General features: G+C 44.8%; 1 protein-coding gene across 1 annotated transcript in view; it reads right to left on the bottom strand.

Annotated features, from left to right (window-relative positions):
- Slc35f1 (solute carrier family 35 member F1) overlaps positions 1-16111 on the bottom strand; it is a 413434-nt gene extending 397323 nt beyond the window's left edge. The window contains exon 1 of the mRNA XM_042262095.2: positions 15939-16111. Within this exon, the coding sequence (XP_042118029.1) occupies positions 15939-16111 (173 nt within the window). The remainder of the gene's footprint in view (positions 1-15938) is intronic.
- Positions 16112-22901: the final 6790 nt, after the last annotated feature.

Below are 22901 nucleotides of genomic sequence, written 5' to 3'. Positions count from 1 at the left end.
AATATAGACTATTGACATTTCATTTGATTGCCTCTCAGAGCTTGAAAGTGGGACCCTATTGCTAAAGACTCCATACACTTTGCACACAGGACTTAGAGGGATGAAGCTGGAACTGACCTAGAAGCCTCCTCTGTGAGGACTCTAAGAGTGTCCAAAGGTGTTTGTGCAAGCTCCCAAGGAAGAAAAGAAGCTGGTAGCCCTACCCAGCAGTAATGTTTACAAACCATAGCCATGACTGGCCTGGCAAGATGTTCCTAATGGTGCAATAGTGGCACTTACATCTTGGCGATGATCAACAGGTGTCTAGCTGGACATAAGGCTTGCTTAAGAGTACGGACTTCATGTTTGGTACTGTAAACTAGCCAACTACTAATGGCTGGAGAAGTCGGAGACTCTAGAGGAGAACATATACTGCCATTTTCCTAAAACAACATAATCTAAATATTTATCCCTGTACCCACAGTAATTACAGCTCCACCCCCTCATCACAGAAGCCTCATTTTGCAATAGATGGAGACTATTACAGAGCTTCAACTGGTCAAAATGTAGAGAATGTAAGTAGTCATGGAGTTCCTAAACTAACTTGCTACATTGACGGTGCAACCCTACACCTGAGAGATCAGAGAGCATCGTGGAAGGAGGAAGAGGGGGAAACCTTCCACGGACCAGGTTGTCTGTTTCAAGATAGTGTCTTCTGGACATGACTGGAAGCTGCACCTGTAGAATCTCCACACTATAGTTGCCTGCACAAGACCTGCGTAATAAAATCACCACTTGATATGCCAAAAGAGATGGGGAAATTTCACAAGGCCCTACACCTAGATGAAGAGCTTCAGGCAACCATTGGCTCTTGAGAAAGACAGGGGAAAAATCCATCTTCTCCTTGGATGAGTCCCCTAGTAGGTGTCCAAGCCCTAAATACAGGTACATTTGGGTGATACTAAACGGACTCAGTGGCACACATGTATATTAATGGGTCATGACGTTGAATGGGAGTGAGGGACATAGGAAGAGTTGGAGGGCTAGAAATGATGTAAATACAGCACTTACATGTGTGATTCTCAAAATTGTTAAATGAAAAATAAGGTGGGGAAAACTGAGGAAGACAGCTGACATTGACCTCTGACCCCTGTCCTACACACACACACACACACACACACACACACACACACACACACACACACACGTTAAGATACTATGGCTTGATAATTTCCACTTGTGCATCTCATCTGGGAACTCATACTTCCAGAGATAATAATATCATCCTGGATGGATTTTATGGTGAAATCTGGCGGCAGCAGTTAGGGGTGGCTGGTAATGCCTTCCCCATCTCTCACTGCTAGCAGATGACTCACTAAACCCAGTCTTGGATATCCCAAGTTCTTGCCATGCAGACACTAACTACTTCAAGACACCTTCACTGGCCCCTTTTTCCTGGTGGGTACTCGAAACCCTTCCTATCCCGGGAAAAATAATCAAAGCATGTGTTTTCCCCCAGAGCTCACTGGGATGGTGCTGCTTGGCTGGTTGCTTCACGAGAAAGCTACTGACTCAACCCAATAGTAAACGCTGACTTGCATCCTCAAACCCTTTCAGCTTAAACACACACAACGCTTGGCAGTTTTCGAGGGCAAAGAGTCCATCCTGTGAGGCCACAAACATCCTCCCTGTTCATGGCACCCCCGCACTGTCCAGATCCAACCATTGCGCTGCAATCCTGCATGCCCCAATGCCCATGCTCTGGTCCTCGCGGGGTCCACAGCCGTAGCCCGCCCACGGGATGCTCTGCCAGGGAGGACTGCGGAGAGGAGAGAGGAGCGCTCAGAGAACGCAGTGTTTCCCCGGCCCGCAGCGGCCTCCACGCGGGGACAGAGGCTGCAGCCAGCCAGAGCATCTCACAAAGAGCTGCAGTGATCGCCCCGCATCTGGGCTTCCCTCATTAGCATATTAAAGCAGCTCCGTCCCTTCCGCTCAGAGCCTGCTCTGTCTAGGGCAGCCCACTCCCTTTAGGCCTTCCCTCAGTGGGAAACCCGCTGGGTTCAAGAGGTACTAACCCCTTCCTGACGCCTGTCAAACCTGCCTGTGCAAACCACAGGCGCAGCCAAAGCCCCGGCTCCGACAGCAGACAGGGTACCTCATGCCCGGTGCACATGAAAGACTCCCGGGAGAGGCTTTCTGTTTAAAAAGGAAGAAAAAAATGTATTTGCCAGAAGAAATTAATAATAATAATAATAATAATAATAATAATAATAATAATAATAAACAGACTAGTGCCTTGCCGTGTTCATAAGTAGGTGGTTTCCCTTCAGACAACGCTCAGGCATACCAAGGGGGCAGAGTCATGGCTGTGTGTGCTGAAGGGCCAGGTCACCGTGTAGCACAGCCTTGGTGACAGAGCACAGCTACTTAAGTTCCTTCTTAAGTCTGGGGCCAGGATCGCCACTGTGGAGCACTTGGCAGCTGTCCAAGCCTTCCTCCCCCTGGTGTTATTTCATTTTGGAACCCCAAACATCCAATGGGAAACGAGCCAGAATTATTTTAACTGGCCTACCCCTGAGAAGATTGAAGCCCCCCACAAGCCTGAGAGAAAAGATATCTCCTTCTCAGGGGGACACAGCGATCCGGGCACCAACCTTCGAGTGACCATATAAATTCCTTTGCTTTCCTCTTCTCTCTCCCCCACTCCCAAATTTAAATCAGGATCTTCCCCTGTTAAGGTCGCACAGTGCCCCCACTTTACACCTGAATTTACTTGGGTTCTGACTTAGGTAAATTCTCTTTCTTTCAAGGCAGATTCTAAATAATAGTGCCTTCGTTAGGCCTACCACCACACACACACACACACACACACACACACACACACACACACCATCCCAACCACAAATGTCACATTTACACATAACATTTCAGTCTGCTTCCTTTCCCACTCTCCCACTTGTCTCTGTACAAACATCCTCCACCCTTTCCCCCAGCACCTGGCACCTTCCATTCACAACTGAAATCTTCGCCTTGGAGTTCCCCAGCAGAGAAGCCACCTGACAGACACTGCCTCTCATTCCCACCACGAAATCTACCAAAGGGGCTTTTTCCAGTGCATGCATTTCCCAGCACACCCTTGAGCCTGGGAGAGTAGGCTCCCTCTTCTCAGGCTTAGCCCTCCCTGGGCCTTCTCTAGACGCCTTCATGACCCTCCTTACAGTTTCCTTCTCCAGCAGCCATTGCCCCAAGCACAAAGACCCATCATTTGAAAGTACCCCCCCCTTAAAGGCAAAACTTCTCAACAGTTCTACTCTGTCACTTCTCCCCAACCAATCCAATCAAGTTTCTGTCAGCATCAGTCTTTTGATCCTGCACTGTCACAGCCTGTAGTAATTTGAATAAAAATTATCTCCATAGAGAGTGGCACTATTAGGAGGTGTGGCCTTGTTGGAGTAGGTGTGGCTTTGTTGGAGGAAGTGGGGGGGGTGAGCTTTGAGGTCTCAGATGCTCAAGCCAGACCCAATGTGGTACTCTCTCTTCCTGCTGCCTGCCAATCCAGATGTAGTACTCTTAGCTACCTCTCCAGCATCATGTCTGCCTGCATGCCTCCATGTTCCCTGCTGTGATGACAATGAACCAAGCCTCTGAAACTGTAAGCCAGCCCCAATTAAATACTTTCCTTTATAAGAGATACTGTGGTCATGGTGTCTCTTCAAAGCAATAGAAAAATAAAACATAGCCCCTGGGGTCTTCTATGTTGCCAAACCATTAGTGAGGTCTCTGCCTGCTCTTTAGGGAGTCTCATCACAATGCATGTCCCTACTGCCTTCCTCTGGAAATGCCTTTTCCTAGTGTGAGGACATCATACTCCCCCTGGTCCGCTTCCTACTTTTGACTCCTTTTCTCACCTCGGCTGGGTCCCCCTTTTCTCTCTGAAAGTTGGTATTCTCTCCAGTTCATTCTCAGGACCCCTCTCTACCTATTTCCACACACTACCTCCAAGAAGACCTGGCCAAGATTCCTAAATCCAAAGTTCTAAGTATTCATTTCTGCCCAGAATTTCAGCTTTCATTTGGCATTCCCACTAGACATCCCTAACTCAACTTGGAAGAAGTTAACTCTGGTTTCCTATCCATGTTCCTCCACCTGCCTTTCTCTGCTGTCAAGATGGCACTATCCCCACTGAATTGCTTAAGTCCCCAAAGCTGGGATTTTTAGGTATTCCTTTCCCTTAGCAACCCTGTAAGATCATTCAGCCAACTGAAAGGCTCCATTGCCTGAAGCAAATCATTCCAAAGGTATCCACTTCTCCCCATCGCCATTGCCCTTGCCCAGGTCAGCTCCCGACAGCTCCCAATCCTCCACACCATAGCCTTCCCCTCCAATCCATTCTCCAACAGCAGCCTACATGACTTTGTCCAACTTGACCCAATACCCATTCTGTTTAGAATCTCTCACCTGTTCTCCATCCCACTTAAAAATGGCACTGCCTGTTTCTCTTGTCTTTTTCTCACTGGCCCAATTCTTGTACTCCAGTCTTCTTTTCGTTAAGCTCATTACACTTGTTTATCTCATCAAATCCACCTAGAATATCCTTCCTTCCTTCTATGCCTCCAGTGACTAGTTCCTTTAGTCATTCTGATTAGAGCCCATGTCACCAGAGAAAGACCTCTTTGACCACCCATGTTAAAAGTCCACTACCGCTCTTGTCATGTCACCCTACTTCAATTCTATGCCTCGTGTTAGCATTCCTGGGTATCATCGGGATGTGGTTGTTTATTTCCTGCCTCCACCTACTAGAATTTAGCCTCCCTAAGAGTAGAGTCCTTTGATGCCTTGTTCCCCAAAGAACAGCCAATGTGTAGATCATGTCTCTTCTTTGATTTAGTAATTACCTGCTCAATGGCTGACTAGCATCTACTCTGAGCTTTCCAGAACTTAAGGTGAAGTGGTATCAATGATCTAAGCACAAATGTGGGCCTCCAGGTAACTTTGACCCACTTTCTGTTATTTTGACTGAAGACTTTCTCTCCTCGACTGTAAGATCTTGTAAGGTGGTATTCTTCACTTACAGCCCACTCTACAGAAACGAGCTGCTGCTCTCCTACCCTTTCTCACTTCCAGATAGTTTTCAGGGCAGTGATTCTCAACCTTCCTAATGCTGCGACCATATAGTTCTTAATGCTGTGGTGACCCCTTCAACTGTAGCTGAAAGTTTTTCTGTGTCCTGCCCAGTCCTGTGTCCAGGCAGTCCTGCAGCCACTCAGACCCAAGTAAACACACAGAGGTTTATATTAATTAAAACTGCTCGGCCATTAGCTCAGGCTAACTACTGTCTAGCTTTTATACTTAAACTCAGCCCATTTCTGTTAATCTATTGGTCACCACATGTTCTGTGGCTTTACCTGTGTGTCATTACATGCTGCTCCCTGGATGGCAGGCTGGCATCACCTGACTCTGCCTTCCTCTTCCCAGAATTCTCCTTGTCTGCTTATCCTGTCTATACTTCCTGCCTGGCTACTGGCCAATCATCATTTTATTAAACAAGTATACAAAGCATTATCCCACAGCATTTCTCCTTTTCTGTTTAATTAAAAAGGAAGGTTTTAACTTTAACATAGTAAAATTAGATATAACAAACAAGAATTACAGTTACAATATCTAGTCTATTTGTATTTTATAAAATTAAAGAAAATATTCTATCTTATATTTATGAGTTTAAAGTTTTACATCTTTTATCATAACTGAGGAAAATTATAACTTTCTAGTCTTCTACTACATCAAAGACCTCAGAAGCATATAGTATTACCTAAGTAAACATGAAGAGCACTGTAAGCAACTTCCAAAAATCTAGAATGACAGAGACAGCTGCCTGCATGGATGGTCATCCAAAGTTCCTCTGTAACATTGGAGCATCCATCTTCAGCCCACAGGCATAGAGTCTTTCAGTCACTTTTTTCTGTGTCCTGTAGAATGTCTGGTAGTTTCTTCTGTGAAGCAGGAACCTGAAGGACTATCTCACCTTGCAAAGTTCAGTGGTCACCTTCCTATGGGTCATGCATGTCCAGTAGACGCAACATTTTGTCAAGCAGTCCAGACAAGAACAGTTTCTTGCCCAAATGGCTATTTTTGCCAAGAAGAAGATAAACTCCATAAGGAGTGTCTTCCACCATCATCTTTCTCTCTGAAGTAAATTGGTGCTGCCAGGAGCAGATGTGTCTCACTGTCCAGAAAGTCTAAGGTTTTAAAAAATTGTAAATGCTATATTCTGTAGATCTTTGAAGTGTTTAACGATTACCTACCTAACTGAATTGTATCTATATATACCTAGAAAACTTAATATGACTATAAGTTTGACTATCATAGAAGACTAATTATTGATCTGTATTTCTTATTTATCCATTACAATTTCAAATGAGCTATACAAACATAATACCTTAAACAAGAGTGAAAATATACATACAGTATAACAAAATTAACTTTAAATTTGTAATAAACTAAAATCCATAGCAATGTAAAATATTTTAAGCAAGTTGTTGCTTTTTAAAAGTAGATTCAATAATCTACTCTTTTATCCCATCATACCTATATCCTATATTTCTACATCATATCCCCCTTTCTTCTTTTAGAACGATATTGACTATGACCAATAACCATTTGTAACCAACAACCTAAACAAAGACAAACATCCATAATCCATTATTTGGGAATGTGAGCATAATGTTCCAGGCTACTTCCTGCTGATAGGGGGCACTGGTAATCTTATGGGGATCCTGAAAAATTCAAGTATTATCCCACAGCACTCAACTATAAAATTATTTCATTGCTACTTCATAACTGTAATTTTGCTACTGTTATGAATCATAATGTAAATATCTGAAATGCAGGATATCTAATATCTGTGGTGGCCAAGACCCAAAGGTGAGAACTGATGTTCTAGGGGGTAAGGAGGCTCTCAGGCAGGAATCCCAACTATTACCCAAGCCATTTGTCTATGGCCTTGATACTTAATGTATCAATTGTCAGTTTACCCTACTGTCTACATGTCTGCCTTTGTGACAAAATACTCAGCTAAACAACACATGAGAAGAAAAGATGTGTTTTAGATCCTGGTTTCAGAGCCATCATTATATGGTCACATGGTAGTACATTATGGGAGAGGGGATCAGTCAGATGAAGCTGCTTACCTCATGGCAGGAGGGAAACAAAGAGAAGGGAAGAGAGAAAATTCATTGAAATATCCTGTTCAGGGACATGTCTCCAAAGACCTGTCTTCCTTCCATTCTGTCCCACTCTTCTACCAACCTCCACTAGCCCTAAATGCTATTGAACAAACCTTTAGTACATGGACTCTGAGGAACATTTAAAGGCCAAATGATAATGCTCGACATAACCAACTAATAGGTGCAGATTCACAGGGCCATGACTGGCATATACCTGATGAGCTCAGTGTGAGAATCTTTACTCACTCAGCTAAGTGAGTGATCACTCAGTGATCAGACACACTTCTAGATACCAGACTCATTGTTACTCCCAGTTAGAAAACCAGCAGGGATCTGTACTTCTAAGGCTTTCCATTGCAAAAATTAGAGTTTTTTTTTTTTAACTCAATGTGGGCAATGTATTTGTAAAGGACAATAAAAATTAATTATAGGAAAAGTGAAATGCCAAAAAAAAAGTAGGTACAAGACAATGTCCACAAATTTTAGAACAAAAAACTGCTTTATCGAACAAACTGCTACAGAATGCTTTCTCTTACTTTCTGTTCAGATCACAGTTTGGGGCCCAGCATTACTCGATAGACAATGCTCTGTGTAGGAGGTGGTTTTCTGACTGCTTACCTAGCTCACTCAGCATCCTAGACTCCCCTAGTGAGGAAATCATCCCCTTCTAAAAGCTTTTCAAATCAAGTATAAGTAAGTCAGTACTAAACACTAAGATCCAACCATGGTGGGCACTTCCTGATCATTTCCCCCACCTGGTCCAGAGTCTACCCTTTTCTCCATCCCAGCTGCTTCCACTCCACATGTAGATGTCCATCTCCTTCCCCCAAAATAGCTGCATCGGTCTCCTAACTGGACCCCAGCTCCAGTTCCTTTACTGTCCTCTGACCTGGTAAGTGTGTTGAGACTATCATATTGAAACATATTTCTGAGCTTGTTTCTCTAATCAGTAACAACATGATGATGATGATGATGATGATGATGATGATGATGATGATGATGACAATATAAAGTGATGTCTTACTACTAACTTACCATCTTAGGCTTTTTGTATCTGGACCTCACCCAACAATTCTAGTCCCAGTTCACTCCCATGCCCTTTATTCTTCTCATCCTGAAATGCCTTTAAACAGGACACTCCATACCTTCCCTCGTCTTTGGCTTCCACATACAAGTCATCCTTTCTCTCCCTCCGCTCTTACGCATGTCCCTACCCTACTTACCTTTCAATGCCAAGGGCAAATACCATCCCTAGCCTCTCCTGCTTTGCACCCAGCCTGTCATTGTCTCCCTCCTCTGTGGTCTTACAAAGCCCTTAGTTAGCAAGGTGTATTTCCCCATCTAGAAAAGGATGGCAGCAACCAGTTGAAAGGCTCATAATGTAATAATGTCCTGTGGTGTAAAAGGTATGTTTTATAGCATAAAACCTAAGAACTGGAGCCACTGTCTAGATGAATGCTGATGTTTAGCTGGAATAGTGTCACTTAATTACATCATGTTGTGTACCGAAGTATCCAGCCCTTCTACCCATTGACCCCTCGTGGTCTTGTCATGTCTGAACTCTCTCCTATCTGCAACACACACATATGCCAAGCTCCAGCAGAGTTGCCTGTATACTGTCAGCATGTTCATATTTTCAGAAAACTCTAGCTGTTGGTTGGGGTTGGGCTTGGGGAGTTTTGGTTTGTTTGTTTGTTTGTTTGTTTGTTTGTTTTAGACAAGGTCTAGCTTTATAGCCAAGAACTACATAGCTTAGAACACCCAGTCTAGCCTCAGATTCAGAATTCTCCTGCCTCCACCTCAGTGATAGGACTATAGGGGTGTACCACCACACCCAGCTAGAGAACTCCTTTTTACTAGGTTTATATAGCAATGACCTTTGATGGGTTCACTCAACAGCAGGAAGGAATTCAAACTGGTTCTTTTTCTCCTAATACGGTGAAGTCACATGAACATTAGCAGCTGATTCTTACTCTTGTTTTGCTTGTTTTATTTTTAAGTCCTAAAGGAAACAGAAACAAGAAAGATTTTTATCCTGAAGATCACTGTGTACACTATAGGTGACTGTGTGGATGCTAAGGGATGTGTCAGAGCTAAGGGCAAGATCACTAACTGGCAAGAACTTTTTTATTAGATCCCCTTAAAAATCTAATTCTGAGGGCCTGGAGAGATTGTTCAATGGTTAACAGCATTTGCAGTTCTTGCAAAAGACCCTAGTTCGAGTGCCAGCACCCACTTGGTGGCTCACAACAGTCTGAAACTTCAGTTCCAAGGGGTCTAGCACCCTCTTTCAGCCTCAGTGGGAACTTAAGTGGTGCACATACATACATGCAGACAGAATACTCATACACATAAAAATTTTAAGATAACTAAATGTATTTAAAAATCTATTCTCGAGAAATGATGTAAGTTTGTTTCTACTTTGTTTGAATTGCCTCTTTGGAAGATTATGTTAATAACAGACACTGCTTCAATGACCTAGAGCCCACCATAGTCTGCTAGTATGTGTTCACCACGGTCTTCTGTCAAAGTCCTATATACAGTGAGACCAACTAAGTACTCATTACATGAGACACTGCTAGGATAAATGAAGCAACGGATGACAGAAGGTGACTTAATCAACAGGCAGAGTACTCTGTTATCCCAGAAGCAAGGATGGCAACAAATTAGAACTTTGTCACTCTAACTCTGAGTATAATAAGCATGATTTGACTTCTTGGGTTTAGCTTTTTGTTTATTTTTTAATCTAGTAAGGGTTTTCAAGATGCATCAAAGTGGGTAAAGGGACTCGCTGCCAAGACTGACAACCTTAATTAGATCCTAGGATCCACATGCTGGAAGGAGAGAACCAACTCCCCACAAGTTGTCCTCTGACCATATGCACAACAGGATGCACATTCCCTCACCCCAATATGACAAAAAATAACATAAAACAGATTGTTTATTCCATTGTAGTAGTTCCACCTAATTAATCTAAGTGGAACACAATAGGAATTACAATGTCAGAACTTGCAAAATAATATTTAAGGCATTTTTGTATAATCATGCGTGGACTGGTAAATATTTTTGAGAGAAAGTTTAGAATTTAAATTTGACGCAAAAAAATACTTTAAATGTTAAATAATAGTATAGAAACAAATTACACCCATGTGTATGCTGATGAAATGGGATATTTTCATAAGAAAATATTTTTAAAGCATATTTATTCTTACTCTCCTTCTTGATATTTCCTAAAATCTTCTTAGCATTCAAGTAGCCCCTGTGTAAGTCCAAAATGTCTGGCAAGAAGTTTAATATGAATTGCATATTTGTCCTGGTTACTTTTTATTGTCAACTTGACACAATTTAAAGTCACTTGGTAAGAGAGATTCTCAGCTGAGGAAGTGCCTAAACCAGACTGGCCCATGAGCATCTCTATGGGGCATTGTCTCGATTGCTAATTGATGCAGGAGGACCTAGCCCACTGCGGGCAATATCATCCCTATGTCAGTGCCCCCAGGCTGTGTAAGACAGCTAACTGAACATAAGTCAGTAAGTGGGACAGAAAACAGAGTTCCTCCATGGTTTCTGTCTCAGATTCTGCTTAAATCCCTGCCAGGACTTCTCTCAATGAAGGATTGTGACCTGGACAGGTAAGCCAAATAAACTCCTTCCTCCTTAAGCTGCCTTTGCTCAAAGTGGTTTATCATGGCAACAGAAAGCAGACACCTCAGCACTGAACAACTTATACATGGTTGCAGGATCTAGAAATTTGGGAGCATCCAGTAGGGAATTATGTAAGACAATTCAGATAGTGAACTGTAACATTACACTCTCAATAGCAATACATGTGCCAAGTCCCCCAGTGAGACTTTGAGGTCTTCCACTCCAAAAATACTGCGTTGTCACATATGTACCTTCTGGTACATAGTGATTGCAAAGGACAAATGAGCATGTACTCATGTATGTTTTTGACAGTCAAGAATCATCAAATATTTATGGATTTTTCCATATGTCAAGTGGAGTTTAACTTCTTAGCCATACTCCCTTAGACATACAATAAAAAAAATGTGTTTGAACAATGTACAGTAAATGCTCATTAGCCTGAACTCAAACAAAAAGTGCTCAACTAAAACCTAAAGGTAAAACATTCACGTTCTGGATTTTACTCAGGGTGATAACAACCTAAAAAGATAGTAGCCTTTGCATTAAGCAACTTCAGAGTTACCTGGTTGGCCAGCTCAATCACCTGTAGCGTCTACACCTTGCAGCAGTGAATTGTGGGAATAGGTATCTATTTGGATGGCCCTATGGAGTTACCAGATTTGACAAAGTGAACAGTCAAAGAACAGTTATGCAAATGCATGTCTATCTGATTACACATTAATTACTTGGATAAAAATGTGTCATATTTACCAAGGCAAGCAAAATATTCCTTTACTGAACATTTACCCAAGCACAGTGCATAAATACAAAAGTCCTAGATGATCATTTTAAAAGTTAATTTGTCCTTTTACTTAAAAATAAGTGCATCCTTCAGACACCCTTTATTTACTATACTGATCCTTCAAATGTTTGTTTTTAATCACCCAGTTCCATTTGGGATATTTTTTTGTCTGATATCCTCATTATGAGTTGATCTTCCTCTTTTTTTTTTTTTTTTTTTTTTTGACATCTGTTAGAAGAAGAAGCTTGAGATGGAACCTCAAAAAGCCTTCTAACTTCAAAAGAAAGGATCATCTACATTATACCATGTCTTCATGCTGGATCTAATACAGTGTTTACGCAAAGCCTTATTTCTCAGCAACCATTCCATCAGTTAACAACATTCTGCTTGCCTTGTGACACAGAAATATTGTGTATCCACGCTGACCCCTCTTACATCATAACTTCTCAGGTTTGGCATGGATCTCATGCAAGCTCTCTACCAATTTTCTTGCATTCTTCTGCCTTAATGTTCTTTGGTTTACAGTTTTCAAAAACATCCAAAGCTTGAAAATTAGTAAAATAAATCTAAGTTGAAAACTAATTCTAAATGAATGGATGTTCTAAAACACTAATACTTTCATCTAATAATTAAACATCTTTACTACAAGATTTGAAACTCGGTGACAGCTTTATTACCCCCACACAACCCAATAACTGTTTTACTGAGAAGAAAATTGATCAAAAACTGGAAACTCATGATGTCAAAATAGAAAAAGTTCAATAAAATCTTACATGTACAAAGCAATCATTTTAAGGGACATTTTGCTAACTAATCGTTTCAGAGGAAATTCTTTGGCACTTTAATATATAACTAGTGCCTACTCCTGTATGTTTCAAAGAAATCTACTTGGTCAGCAGTTTCTGTGGAAGGGTTATCAACTGTTGACCTTGAAGCATTTTCTATTTATTGTATCTTGCTTGTCTCTGGCAGGATAATAAATACTGTTGTTCTACAAAAACAAAAAGTAAGTGAAAAACAGTTTGCCATAATTTTTCTTTATCTATCTACATCAATGGATAATTTTGCATCTTTAAAACCAAAGGGTAGTCATTTGTCCAGAATTTGAATCATCTTCTATTTCTTGCATCCTTTCTCAAAAGTAATTTTGAGTAGAGACCCATACTATTAACTGGTTTTTAAAAAAATGATCCAGTGCCTCCTCTTTCCCTAAAGTCTTATATAATATGATATTCTAATTGCTATTCAGAAGGAGACTAGACCATCAGTGAGCTGCCCTAATTCTCACATATAAAATGCAGCAATCTAGCTCTGTGGGTGTTTAAAGTCAATAGATGGTACTCCACTAAAGAAAGAAATTGATGCACAATTCTGAAAGATGGATGTTCACTGACTGTTATTTTTTGACATTATATTTTCATTCAAAGATTTCTGAGAGTGGTATCATTAGTTAAGTATCAATTAGCATCTTAACTCTATTTAACTGTCCCTGAGTGGACAGGATATAGACAGACAATTGACATGTTTTCATTCCCTTCTCTGGTTGACAGGTAGCTCTGACCAAGAACAGACAGTTTACTAGGCTTGCTTATCATACAGTTTGACGCTCCCCACCCCATTTCCCCCGCCTCTCTCTCAGAAATATTCCCAAGGAGATGGCTAGAGCTGCTCCCTAGTAAGGAAACAGAGACTGCTAGACCAGCTCCCAGCAACAGAATGCTGCCAACTCTATATATTAATGCTAAATGTTGGACAGGTATCTCTTACGTTGGCTGGAGCTCATGGGTTTGGAATGGATCTATCTCTCTTAGAAGCTAAGTTGCTGCATGCCAGGGATACTTGAAAAGGAACCTCAGACAACACTGTATGGATAGGCAATGCTGGTGAAGGAAGCAGAAGTATTAGGAAGAGAGGGGAGGGAAAAGAGGCAAAGAAAGAAAAGGAGTCGATCTTGAGATTTTGGCAAATAAACAAAGATGCTAATGAATAGGCCCCAATGAGCTGACTTGATAGCCATTACACTCCATGATAGGTCAACAGGAAGAGTTATGGCTAAGCACTACCTGCCTCCACTACTCAAGCTCTTTCCATAGGAGGGAGCCTAGCTTCTGCTCCTCTTGCTGAAGCAATCCTGGCACAAAAGCCAAGTCCATTATGCAAACAAAACGAGTCCATTACGATGTTTAAAATATTTTCTTGCTGTTTTCAGTCTCCTTAAAGATGTCCTTTTTCAAAAGAATAACGTGTCCTTACCTTTTTAAGGGTGAGGGGAACTTGTGATAACATAAAAGATGAAATTTTTGAAGAGTTTGAGACAAACAAGAACTGTTTTTCATTTAAGTCTAAATGACTTAATCCTAGGGTTCCATTCCACATATTTTTGAGATAAAAAATGTCATCAACCCAACCTGAATCTCAGTTTCCCCTCTCTCCATAGGAACTAATGCCGCTCAAGCCACAGATCAAATAGGACTCAGTAAAAGGCAATGTGAAGCCATTACCTCACCTTCTTGACCTGTGTTGCTCTCATGGACATGTCTTGAGCAACACAACTGGGCTGAACAAATTATCCCTAGAACTTTCGCTTTTCCAAAGTGATACCTCACTCCACCCCCTTCGGTCTTATCTAATTCTCAAAATCATGCTGTGATAGGGCATTGAGACTGCTGTCACTAAACATTCTACAAAGGGAGAGCCCAACACCAGAGAAGATGAACGCTTGTGCCACAGCCCTGTGGCTAGGCAGAGGCAAAGGAATGGTAAATGCCCAAGTCCCTTCAAACCTGCCTCTGTAACTTTATCATTCTGGACATTAAGATTCATTCTATGTGCAGAACAGCAGCACTATGACCTCAATGATAACAAATGAACTATTGCAGTGGTGTTTTGTACTTCGGTGAGAAAAAAATAATAATTTAATAATTAAGAATATATTATGCTTAAAATGTTAGCGATTTAAAAACTCTAAGTGTTCATAAAGATCAGGGTAGACATATAATATGTACTAACCCATCTTCCCTATTTCTTTTCCTTTTCATCCTTTGAAAATCATCTTTTAAGTGGGATATTTGAGGATGTGTTTGCCAAAGCTACAAATAACCAGGTAAAACTGACTTTCTATTGCCAATTCAAGTCTCACTTAAGAGTGAAATTCTTATATTAGACAGAAACATCTATAAATAAGTTACTATAAACATTGGGTTTTAACAAGCAATTTTTGGATCGTATGCAACGACACTCTCCAAATAAAAATATTTTCAAGTTATTTCTCAACATATATTTATGCTCTCAGTGGAGCTTTATGACCCAAACAGTTCCATGTGAGTGCATCAGGGAATCTCTGCTACCACACAGAAACCTGTATGAATAACGCGATTGGATGGGTTGCCCTGCAGAAGCATTGAAAAGCACACAAACAGCTGGTTAGGTGAATTTTCCCCATCAGCTCGTCAATCATTTTAAGTTAGTTAAGTGGCAAAAGTCCGTTTCACATCACATTTGAGTGAGGGTATTACAGGAGATGCCACTTTCAAGAGAACAGAGTCTTCATCCTAAAACATGTCTGTCCTTGATAACCCACTACGCAGATTCCAGCAGTGAAGGCCAGGGCGATCCTCCGGCTCAGTTTCGGGGTACAGTAACCAGGCACCTGCTTCTCACACCCTTCCCTCAGTATTTTGCACTTTGTTCTGGTCTGGTCCAGGCCTCTAGCCTCTTTTCCTTGCTCCAAAGCCACCAAGAGTCTGAACAGCGACTCAAGCATCAAGCAGAAGTGTTTTCCCCTTCTGTTTGGGGGCGGAGGGGTGGAGGTGGGGGTCCTCACCACGACCCTATGCCCCTGGGGAGGGGAGTCGGTGCCACCAGGGCGGAGCGAAAGACAGCGCGAGGTTGGTGACTTCCACGCCATCACCACAGCCCGGCGCCTTCCCGCCTCCGCCCAGGCCATTTCGGGGCGGGGAGGGGGGGTCCCCAGAGCGCAAAGCTGGGATAAGAGTGGAAAAGGGAAGTGAAACAACGTGCGGATGCGAGGCGTGAGTGTGAACACACACAGGGCAGGTAGAACAACCCGCCTCTCCCCAACTGGCTCCCCGGACCTGCCTGCAGCCCCGCCACTCGGGGTATCCCGGCGCCAGGACAAAGCTGCCGCGGCCTCCCTGCGAGCGCAGCGAGAGCTCGCCTTGGCTCACTGATCTCCCCTGGCCCGGACCCAGTCCCAAAGGACCTCGGGGACGTCGGATCGGGCGAGGGGACCTCGGGCTGGGCGCCCATAGCGCCTGTCCCCGGCGTCCCCGCTGGGCGCCTGTGCTCACCTGTTCAGCACTTTGCGGATCCTCTGGCGCATGCCAGCCCGGGAGGAGGCGGACAGGCTCCCGCCGCCGCTGCCTTCAGCTGGCAGGTTCTCGATGGTGGTCACCACATGGTTCGGCGGGGCCGGCGGCGGTGGCGGCTGCAGCTGGGGCTGCGGAGGTTCCGGGGGGATCATCGCGGCGGAGGCGGTGGCGGGCGGCTATCAGAAGGCTGCGGGGCACATAGTGCGCGGGCTCCGGGCCCGGGGAACACGCAGAGAACCCGGCCAAGCAGCCCCGGCCCGGGAGGCGGTGCCGCCTGCGAAGCGACGAAGCGGGGAGGCACCCGCGGCTCCGGCCGCCGCCTCCCAGCGCAGTGCCTTCGGCTTGCTACCCAGTCCTGGTTGCACACCCTCGCTCGGGGGCCGCCGCTTCCTCCAGTCCGGGCTCTTCCCCAGCCGCGACCCAAGTCCTGGCACACCCCGCCAAGTGGCTGCGAAAGGGAGTCGGAGGGAACCCGGAGCTACCGGCTCCACTGCAAGGACCAAGGACCGTGCAGAGAGAGGAACCCGGCTGCCAGGCTTCGCCTTCTGTCCCAGTGCCCAGGGCTTGTCCTGGCGCTGGCAGTTGCGGTGGCGCTGCTTCAGCTGGTGCCGGGTTCGCTCAGAAAGCTGCCGTCTGTGTCTCACGGAGTGAGAGACCGAGAGGGAACCTGGAGCGCCGGGCGGGGGCGCCGCGCTGGCGGAGGGGGTCGAGGGGGGGTGCGCGCGCTCTGCTGTCGCCAGAGGGCGCTCCGGCGGTGCCTTGGTGTCCCCAACCCTCCTCCTGGAGTCCAAAGAAGCCCTAGGTCTAGGGTGTTGTGGCAGGCGGTGGGTGGTTTTGTCTTTTTAGGGCAGCACAAGGTAGATTCTCCCTCTGAAACCGGGGAGGACTTCTCTTGCTTCTGCGGAGGCCAGCACCACCAGCCTGGGGCATCGACACGATGAGACCACTGTTGGTCCAGGTTACAAACCCAAACTGAACACCCTAAATATTGCAACTACTCTCATCAGAATGAACCTGCAAGAAATGGGAAGAGAAACAGTTTCTCGCCAAAAAAAAATAAATAAATAAATAAAAAATAAAAAAAAAATGCAGTCTGGGAATTGGGAAAAGCAAAACAAGCCACCCCAAAACGTCTCTGTTTAGGCGATGGAGCCCAGAAAGGGAAGCCAGCGGACTGGTATGGCACTTCTGAAAATAACAGAGATCCTAGTTAGTTTCTTAAATTCTGGGGCAAGGCTACTCATGAGTCTCCCTGAACATTGTAAGAGTTAAATGAAGTAAACTACCCATCAGGAGGGCCGGATGGCTCCTTCAAGGTCCTCCAGCTGTCAAAGAGTTAGCTGTGTGTTAGCTACTGGTCCAGTCCTAAACAGGACCCCTTTCCACCAAAAGGGCTTTGTCCCAGGCATCCCTTATACCTATTGATCCTCATTTCAATTCATAATTGACTCTGGAAATTTTTTTTTCGAATGTCTTTTAATCTAGATTGCCTGGGCAAGGATCTTGCAATGGAAATGATATGCATTTAAGATTTTTCTCCACTTCACGGCGGAATGGGAATTGATCACACTGAGTTAGTTTAACAGGTATATTTGTTCACACAAAAGCACGTTGATACTGTCACTGAATCTAAATGCTCTGGAGACCAGCAAATGAAAACTGCTGTTTAGAATGTTCAGAGGCAAATAACATTCAAAAGTAATAGACGATATCATTTCAAAAGAGGGGGGAATTGGGGAGGGACAAAAAGAAACCCATCCCTTTTATAACATTGAGGGTACTCATTATTTTAAAAAAAAATTAGGGGAGAATAGGAGGATCTCTGTGAGTTCAAGTCTGGCCTGGTCTACAAAATGAGTTCCAGGACAGCCAGAGCTACACAGAAAAACCCTGTCTCAAAAAACAAAACGAAAGTGATAAATATACATGTACAAAACCTCTCTAGTCTCTATTTAAGTGTCTGTCAAACCCAGTTTCCACCTTAACTGTCCCCAGGGTCCCTTTCTACAAAATTCCACCCAAACTGGAACATTTGCCATTTTATGATCAGAACATCACCCCATGCTTCCTCAGTGACTTTTCATTCTAGGAATATTCACCCCAGATCTTCAGGCCAGGTACAAGAATTACTACAAACAAGAACAAGGCTGGTAACCTTGTGAACATTAAAATCCCAATAGACGGCAATGAATTGGCCCCTGGGGAACTACCAAATGTAGTAGACAGGAATAAAATGTACTGCAGCTGGCCCTGGCAGCAACTCTCAATAGGAATATCTCTATTAAAACAGCATTTGCAGTCATTTCGGGTGTCTTCCTTGAATGAGTGGTTGCTTCCGTGCCCTCTTCCCTCACATTTGGCTTGATTCCTTTTGAATGTTTTTGGCATATCATAGTTCAATCCTGTGAGTGCACTTCCATGTCTGGGTATATATCATTTCTCTAGAGGGACTGTCAAATCCTTACGTTCTGAATCTCCACTGAGTCAGGAAGGGAGGTGGTGCTGGCTGGTTTGTCCACCCAACCCCAGAGGAGGGAACTTCAATTAAGAAAATGCCCCCCAAAAAACCGGGCAAGCAAGCCCGTAGGACATTTTCTTAATGACTGAGCGGGGAGGGCCTAGTCCATTTTGAGTGTGCCACCCCTCAGCTGGTGGTGCTGGGTTCTGTAGGAAGAGCAAGCACCCCTCCACGGCCTCTGCATCAGCTCCTGCCTCCAGGTTCCTGCCCTGACTTCCTTCAGTGATGGACTACAGTGTGGAAGTGGGAGCCAAATAAGCCCTTTCTTCCCCAACTTGCCTTTGGTCTTGGTGTTTCATCGTAGCAAGAGTAAGCCTGAGTAGTTCAAGTAAAACTCTAATCCTGCTGGTGAGAAAAGACCTTGTATTATCTTATATTGTAGATGGGCAGAACCTCTCAGATTCCATGTTCCATACTCAGCTCTTAAATAGCTCAAGTGGCGTGTAAGAGATGGTGAAACATGTCAAAGGTGCAAATATAACAGCAGTAAGTCTGACATGGAATTAAATTCGTCTTCCCTCTGTTCTGTTTTGAGAGTGCTACTTGTCTCTTTGTCTCAAAATCTATACTCCAGGACTTCTTATCCAGTTCAGGGGGCTGGGGCGGGTAGGAATAAACTCACTCTCGGTAGTGGCAGATGGGTCCATAGCCAGAGAGATCCTTTGCAGCTCCCTGCACAGTCAGGTAGTGGCCTGATACTATTGCCAAGTTTCCTTTCAGGCATTTTCTCCCTGGTCTATCACCTGCGTAGTTCTGAAGACACATGCTAATTCTGTTGAGTTCCTTAAGGCAGCAGAAGTTGGCTATCAGCTCAACCACAGTGTTGTACGGCGTTGCTCATTTTGAAGTCATTTAACTTGTGGAAGAATGTGCATAGTTTAGCCTAAGATCGAGACTTCAGCAAAGAGTAAACCTGTGCATTACAGTTAAAATAACGTCAGAAGTCAGGGTCCAAAAGTACCCGAGACCATCCCCCAAATACTGAGGAGTTGCCTAGATTATCTTTTTTGCTGTGAAGTGGCCCATATATCTTCCTCTGTCATTTTCTTTTTTTAAAAAAACCTTATTCTTTATGTTTTTCACATCATGTCTCTTGATCCCATTCATTCCCCATCCCTTTACATCTGTCCTCTGCCCCTGCACACCGCCCCATGAATAAAACAAAATTCAAGAGAAAAAAAAAGGCAGAAAATAAAATGAGACAAATTTTTAAAAGGGAAGAATTAAAAATCTCATCATGGAAGCTGCTATTCGACCCAACAAGTCATGCCCTATAGCCCTTTATCGATATATTTCATCTATCTCTTCTTACAAGTCTTCATTGCAAGGAGTCATTGGTCTGGTTCGAAGCCCTCGGTCCCCACTTCATGTTCAATGCTGGGCCCCCACTAGGACTCTTCTTGGACATCCTGCTGCCTCCCTGTGTTGTGGAGATCCTGCAGCTTGGGGTCTGTGGGTCAGGTCCCTTCACGAGATCACAGATGGGGTGGATATTGGGGCAGGCAAAGTTATAACTCTGGTCTGGACCTGAACAGCTGTAGGGGTGGCCCGCCAGATGGGAAATGGGGACAGCTCTCCCATGGTCACAATTTTGGGGCTGACTCACCTACACCTGTGCTAACTGTTGGCTCTATTTTGCTACCCTGGCAAGTGCAGGGTCTGCTCTCCTGCGTGTTACAGCTGGTGTCAGGGACGGCTCTCCTGCTCTTATGATCACAGGGCTAGCTCTCCCATCTGCCTCAGGCGATGATGGGGGTGGGCGCAGATGGGAAATGGGGACAGCTCTTCCTTGCTCACATCTTTGGGGCTGGCTCACCCACACCTGTGCTAACAGGTTTGGCTCTGTGGTGCTGCCCTGGCAAGGTGCAGGACCTGCTTTTTCCCGAGTGTTGCAGCTGGAGGGGGTCAGGGACAGGTCTCCAGCTCTTATGACCATAGGGCCAGCTCTCCCACCTGCCCCAGGTGGGGGTAGCGCGGGGGGGGGGGGGGATGAACATCTCTCCCCAGCCCATGTCACTACGTGGCAGATGAGGGGTGGGGCTAGGTCTCCCAAGCACCCATCCTCACAGTTGGCTCACCTGTGATCTCATCAACAGGGTCAGCCCTGCTGTGCTGCCCACACAAAGTGTAGGGCTCACTTTCCCACGTGTTACTGCTGCTCAAGAGGTCAGCTCCCTCACCATCTCAGCCTGCTTCCTTCCTTTCTCATCTCTTCAGATATGCCTCTCTCCACAGGACCTGAGCCATTCTCTCTCTCTCTCTCTCTCTCTCTCTCTCTCTCTCTCTCTCTCTCTCTCTCTCTCTCCCTATAAAACACCACACCATACCTCTGCTCACTCCAATAATGGCCTACTACTGGCTTGTAGTGGGTAGCCATTCCAGCTTGGATCTGGAAGTTCCAACCCCCATTGAGACTCTGGCAACTGTCACGCCTACGAGGCGGAGCGAGGGGAGGCGCCTAGGGACCAGAGAGCTGGATGGGCCAGCGCTCGCTCTGTGCCGGGACGCGGAACGCGGAACGGTGAAAGGTGGATTGTGCAGAGCTCCAGAGAACACCGCTGGATTGCAATACACCTTCCCCAGACCCTGCGACCTACCTATTACTTAATTTGTGAGTTACGCCGTTAAATAAATATCCTTTTAACTACGTGGAGTGGCCAAAATAATTTCACCAATACTGGCTGGTGCTACAAGGTACCAGGTGGGCCCATGTTTTCTCTTCAGTGCCCTGGGTGGGCAGCCCCAGACCTCTGTATGAGTCTCCCTGTCTTACTCAGGTGGCCATGGCGCAGGGCTGGGCCATGCTTTCTCATCACGAGTAGCTCATGATAGTGACCCACCACCAGAAGCCATGGGAGGGCTCCTGGTTGATACATTGGCTACATTCAGTCCACTGGGCTGCAAGGCATAGAGTAGGTGCTTGGCTGGAGATCAGCTTCAGGTCAGGGTTAGAATCCCCTGTCCCTGCTTGGCTGTGTTGTGTCCATCTCCAATTCAGGTTTAGATTGGGACTATAGCTCCTGCTTGAATGTGGCCCCCACAGACCCAAGAGTCATGGGGGGTGGCATCGTTTTCTTACCATCCTTCTTTCTCTACCAAGTCTGATTGAATCTAACACACACACACACACACAAGCACACACACTATACCCAAGTCTCAGAATCCGTATGCAAAAGCAAAGAGTCTTTATTCAAGCTTGAGCTTGGACCCTCTGTCTGTCCATCACAGTGGTGAGATAAGAGAGCCACAACCTTGGGGGAGGGTTTTTATACTAGCAGAGGTTGGGATGAGGAGATAGTGTGTTCTGGGGTAAAGGACACCTGGTGATATCTATAATGGTTGGAACATTAGGTATTTCCTTTAGAACCTCAGGTATTTCTTTCTTTAGATGCTTTCTTTGGCCCATTGCTGGGCAGTGCCTGGGTGGTGTCAGTTTGTGGTTTTTCCTGGAACCACGTTTTCTTACAGTAAACTGAAATTCAGGCCTACTTTCTGGCTGGTCTCCCTCAGGCCTGTCATGGCAGCAGCTGCCAAGCTACCCTGGGCCTTATAACACACACACACACACACACACACACACACGCTGTCATTGTAAGTGGTTTATTGCTGTGAAGAGACACCATGTATAGGGAAAAGGAGCTGGTTAAAGAAACCCACCCTGACCCTGGATCCCAGAACCAGTGAAAGAAACACAGCCTAGATCTGGGACCTGAGCCAGAGAAAGAAACACTTTATCCCCGAACCCAGAACCAGAGAAACATGTCCTGACTCTGAAACCAGTGCCACAACTGCTACTATTTCTGGGATTACCATTTCATAATTGGTTACTACAGCTAGCACAGTGGAGACCCTGGCAGCAAAAGTAGCTACCACAGTTAGTTAATCTTTCATTCTACTGGGCATGATACATTTAATTCAATAGTTATATACATTTCAATTGGCTTTGAAAAATTATAAATTTATAAACTCAAGTTCCATTTGCTTTTGGGATACCATCTTACAAGGACTCCAATTTGCAGTAAGGCTCATTAAGGAAGGGAATGGCTCAGTTGCCTTTAGCCTACTGGCTATGGGTGGGTTAGGACCTCTGTTGGTCTTTTCTGTGTCGAACACACAGATTGCAAGCCCAGTGCCACTTTGAGATCTTTGGCAGCAGTTAACTCTGCAGCTCACACACGATTGAGCCTGTATGATAATGAGTATTCAGAGACAGGTAATACCTGAGGAGCACTCACCAACCTAAAACAGAGCACCTGTGTGGCCTGGGCAGGTGTCTCCATGATGGGTAAGGTGACTGCTGACATCCCATGCAACCTACCCATCCCCTACCACACACCATTCTCTTCATTCACCAGTGCAGAGAAGAAGAACCTTGCTAAGATATCCCTTAGGGGGCTGAGCAGAAAAAAAAAGTTGCAGAGATG

Source organism: Peromyscus maniculatus, chromosome 16, assembly GCF_049852395.1.
Source record: "Peromyscus maniculatus bairdii isolate BWxNUB_F1_BW_parent chromosome 16, HU_Pman_BW_mat_3.1, whole genome shotgun sequence".
Lineage (NCBI taxonomy): Eukaryota > Metazoa > Chordata > Mammalia > Rodentia > Cricetidae > Peromyscus > Peromyscus maniculatus.
The sequence above is the reverse complement of the archived record's forward strand: the minus strand, read 5'-3'. Positions and strand labels throughout refer to the sequence as shown.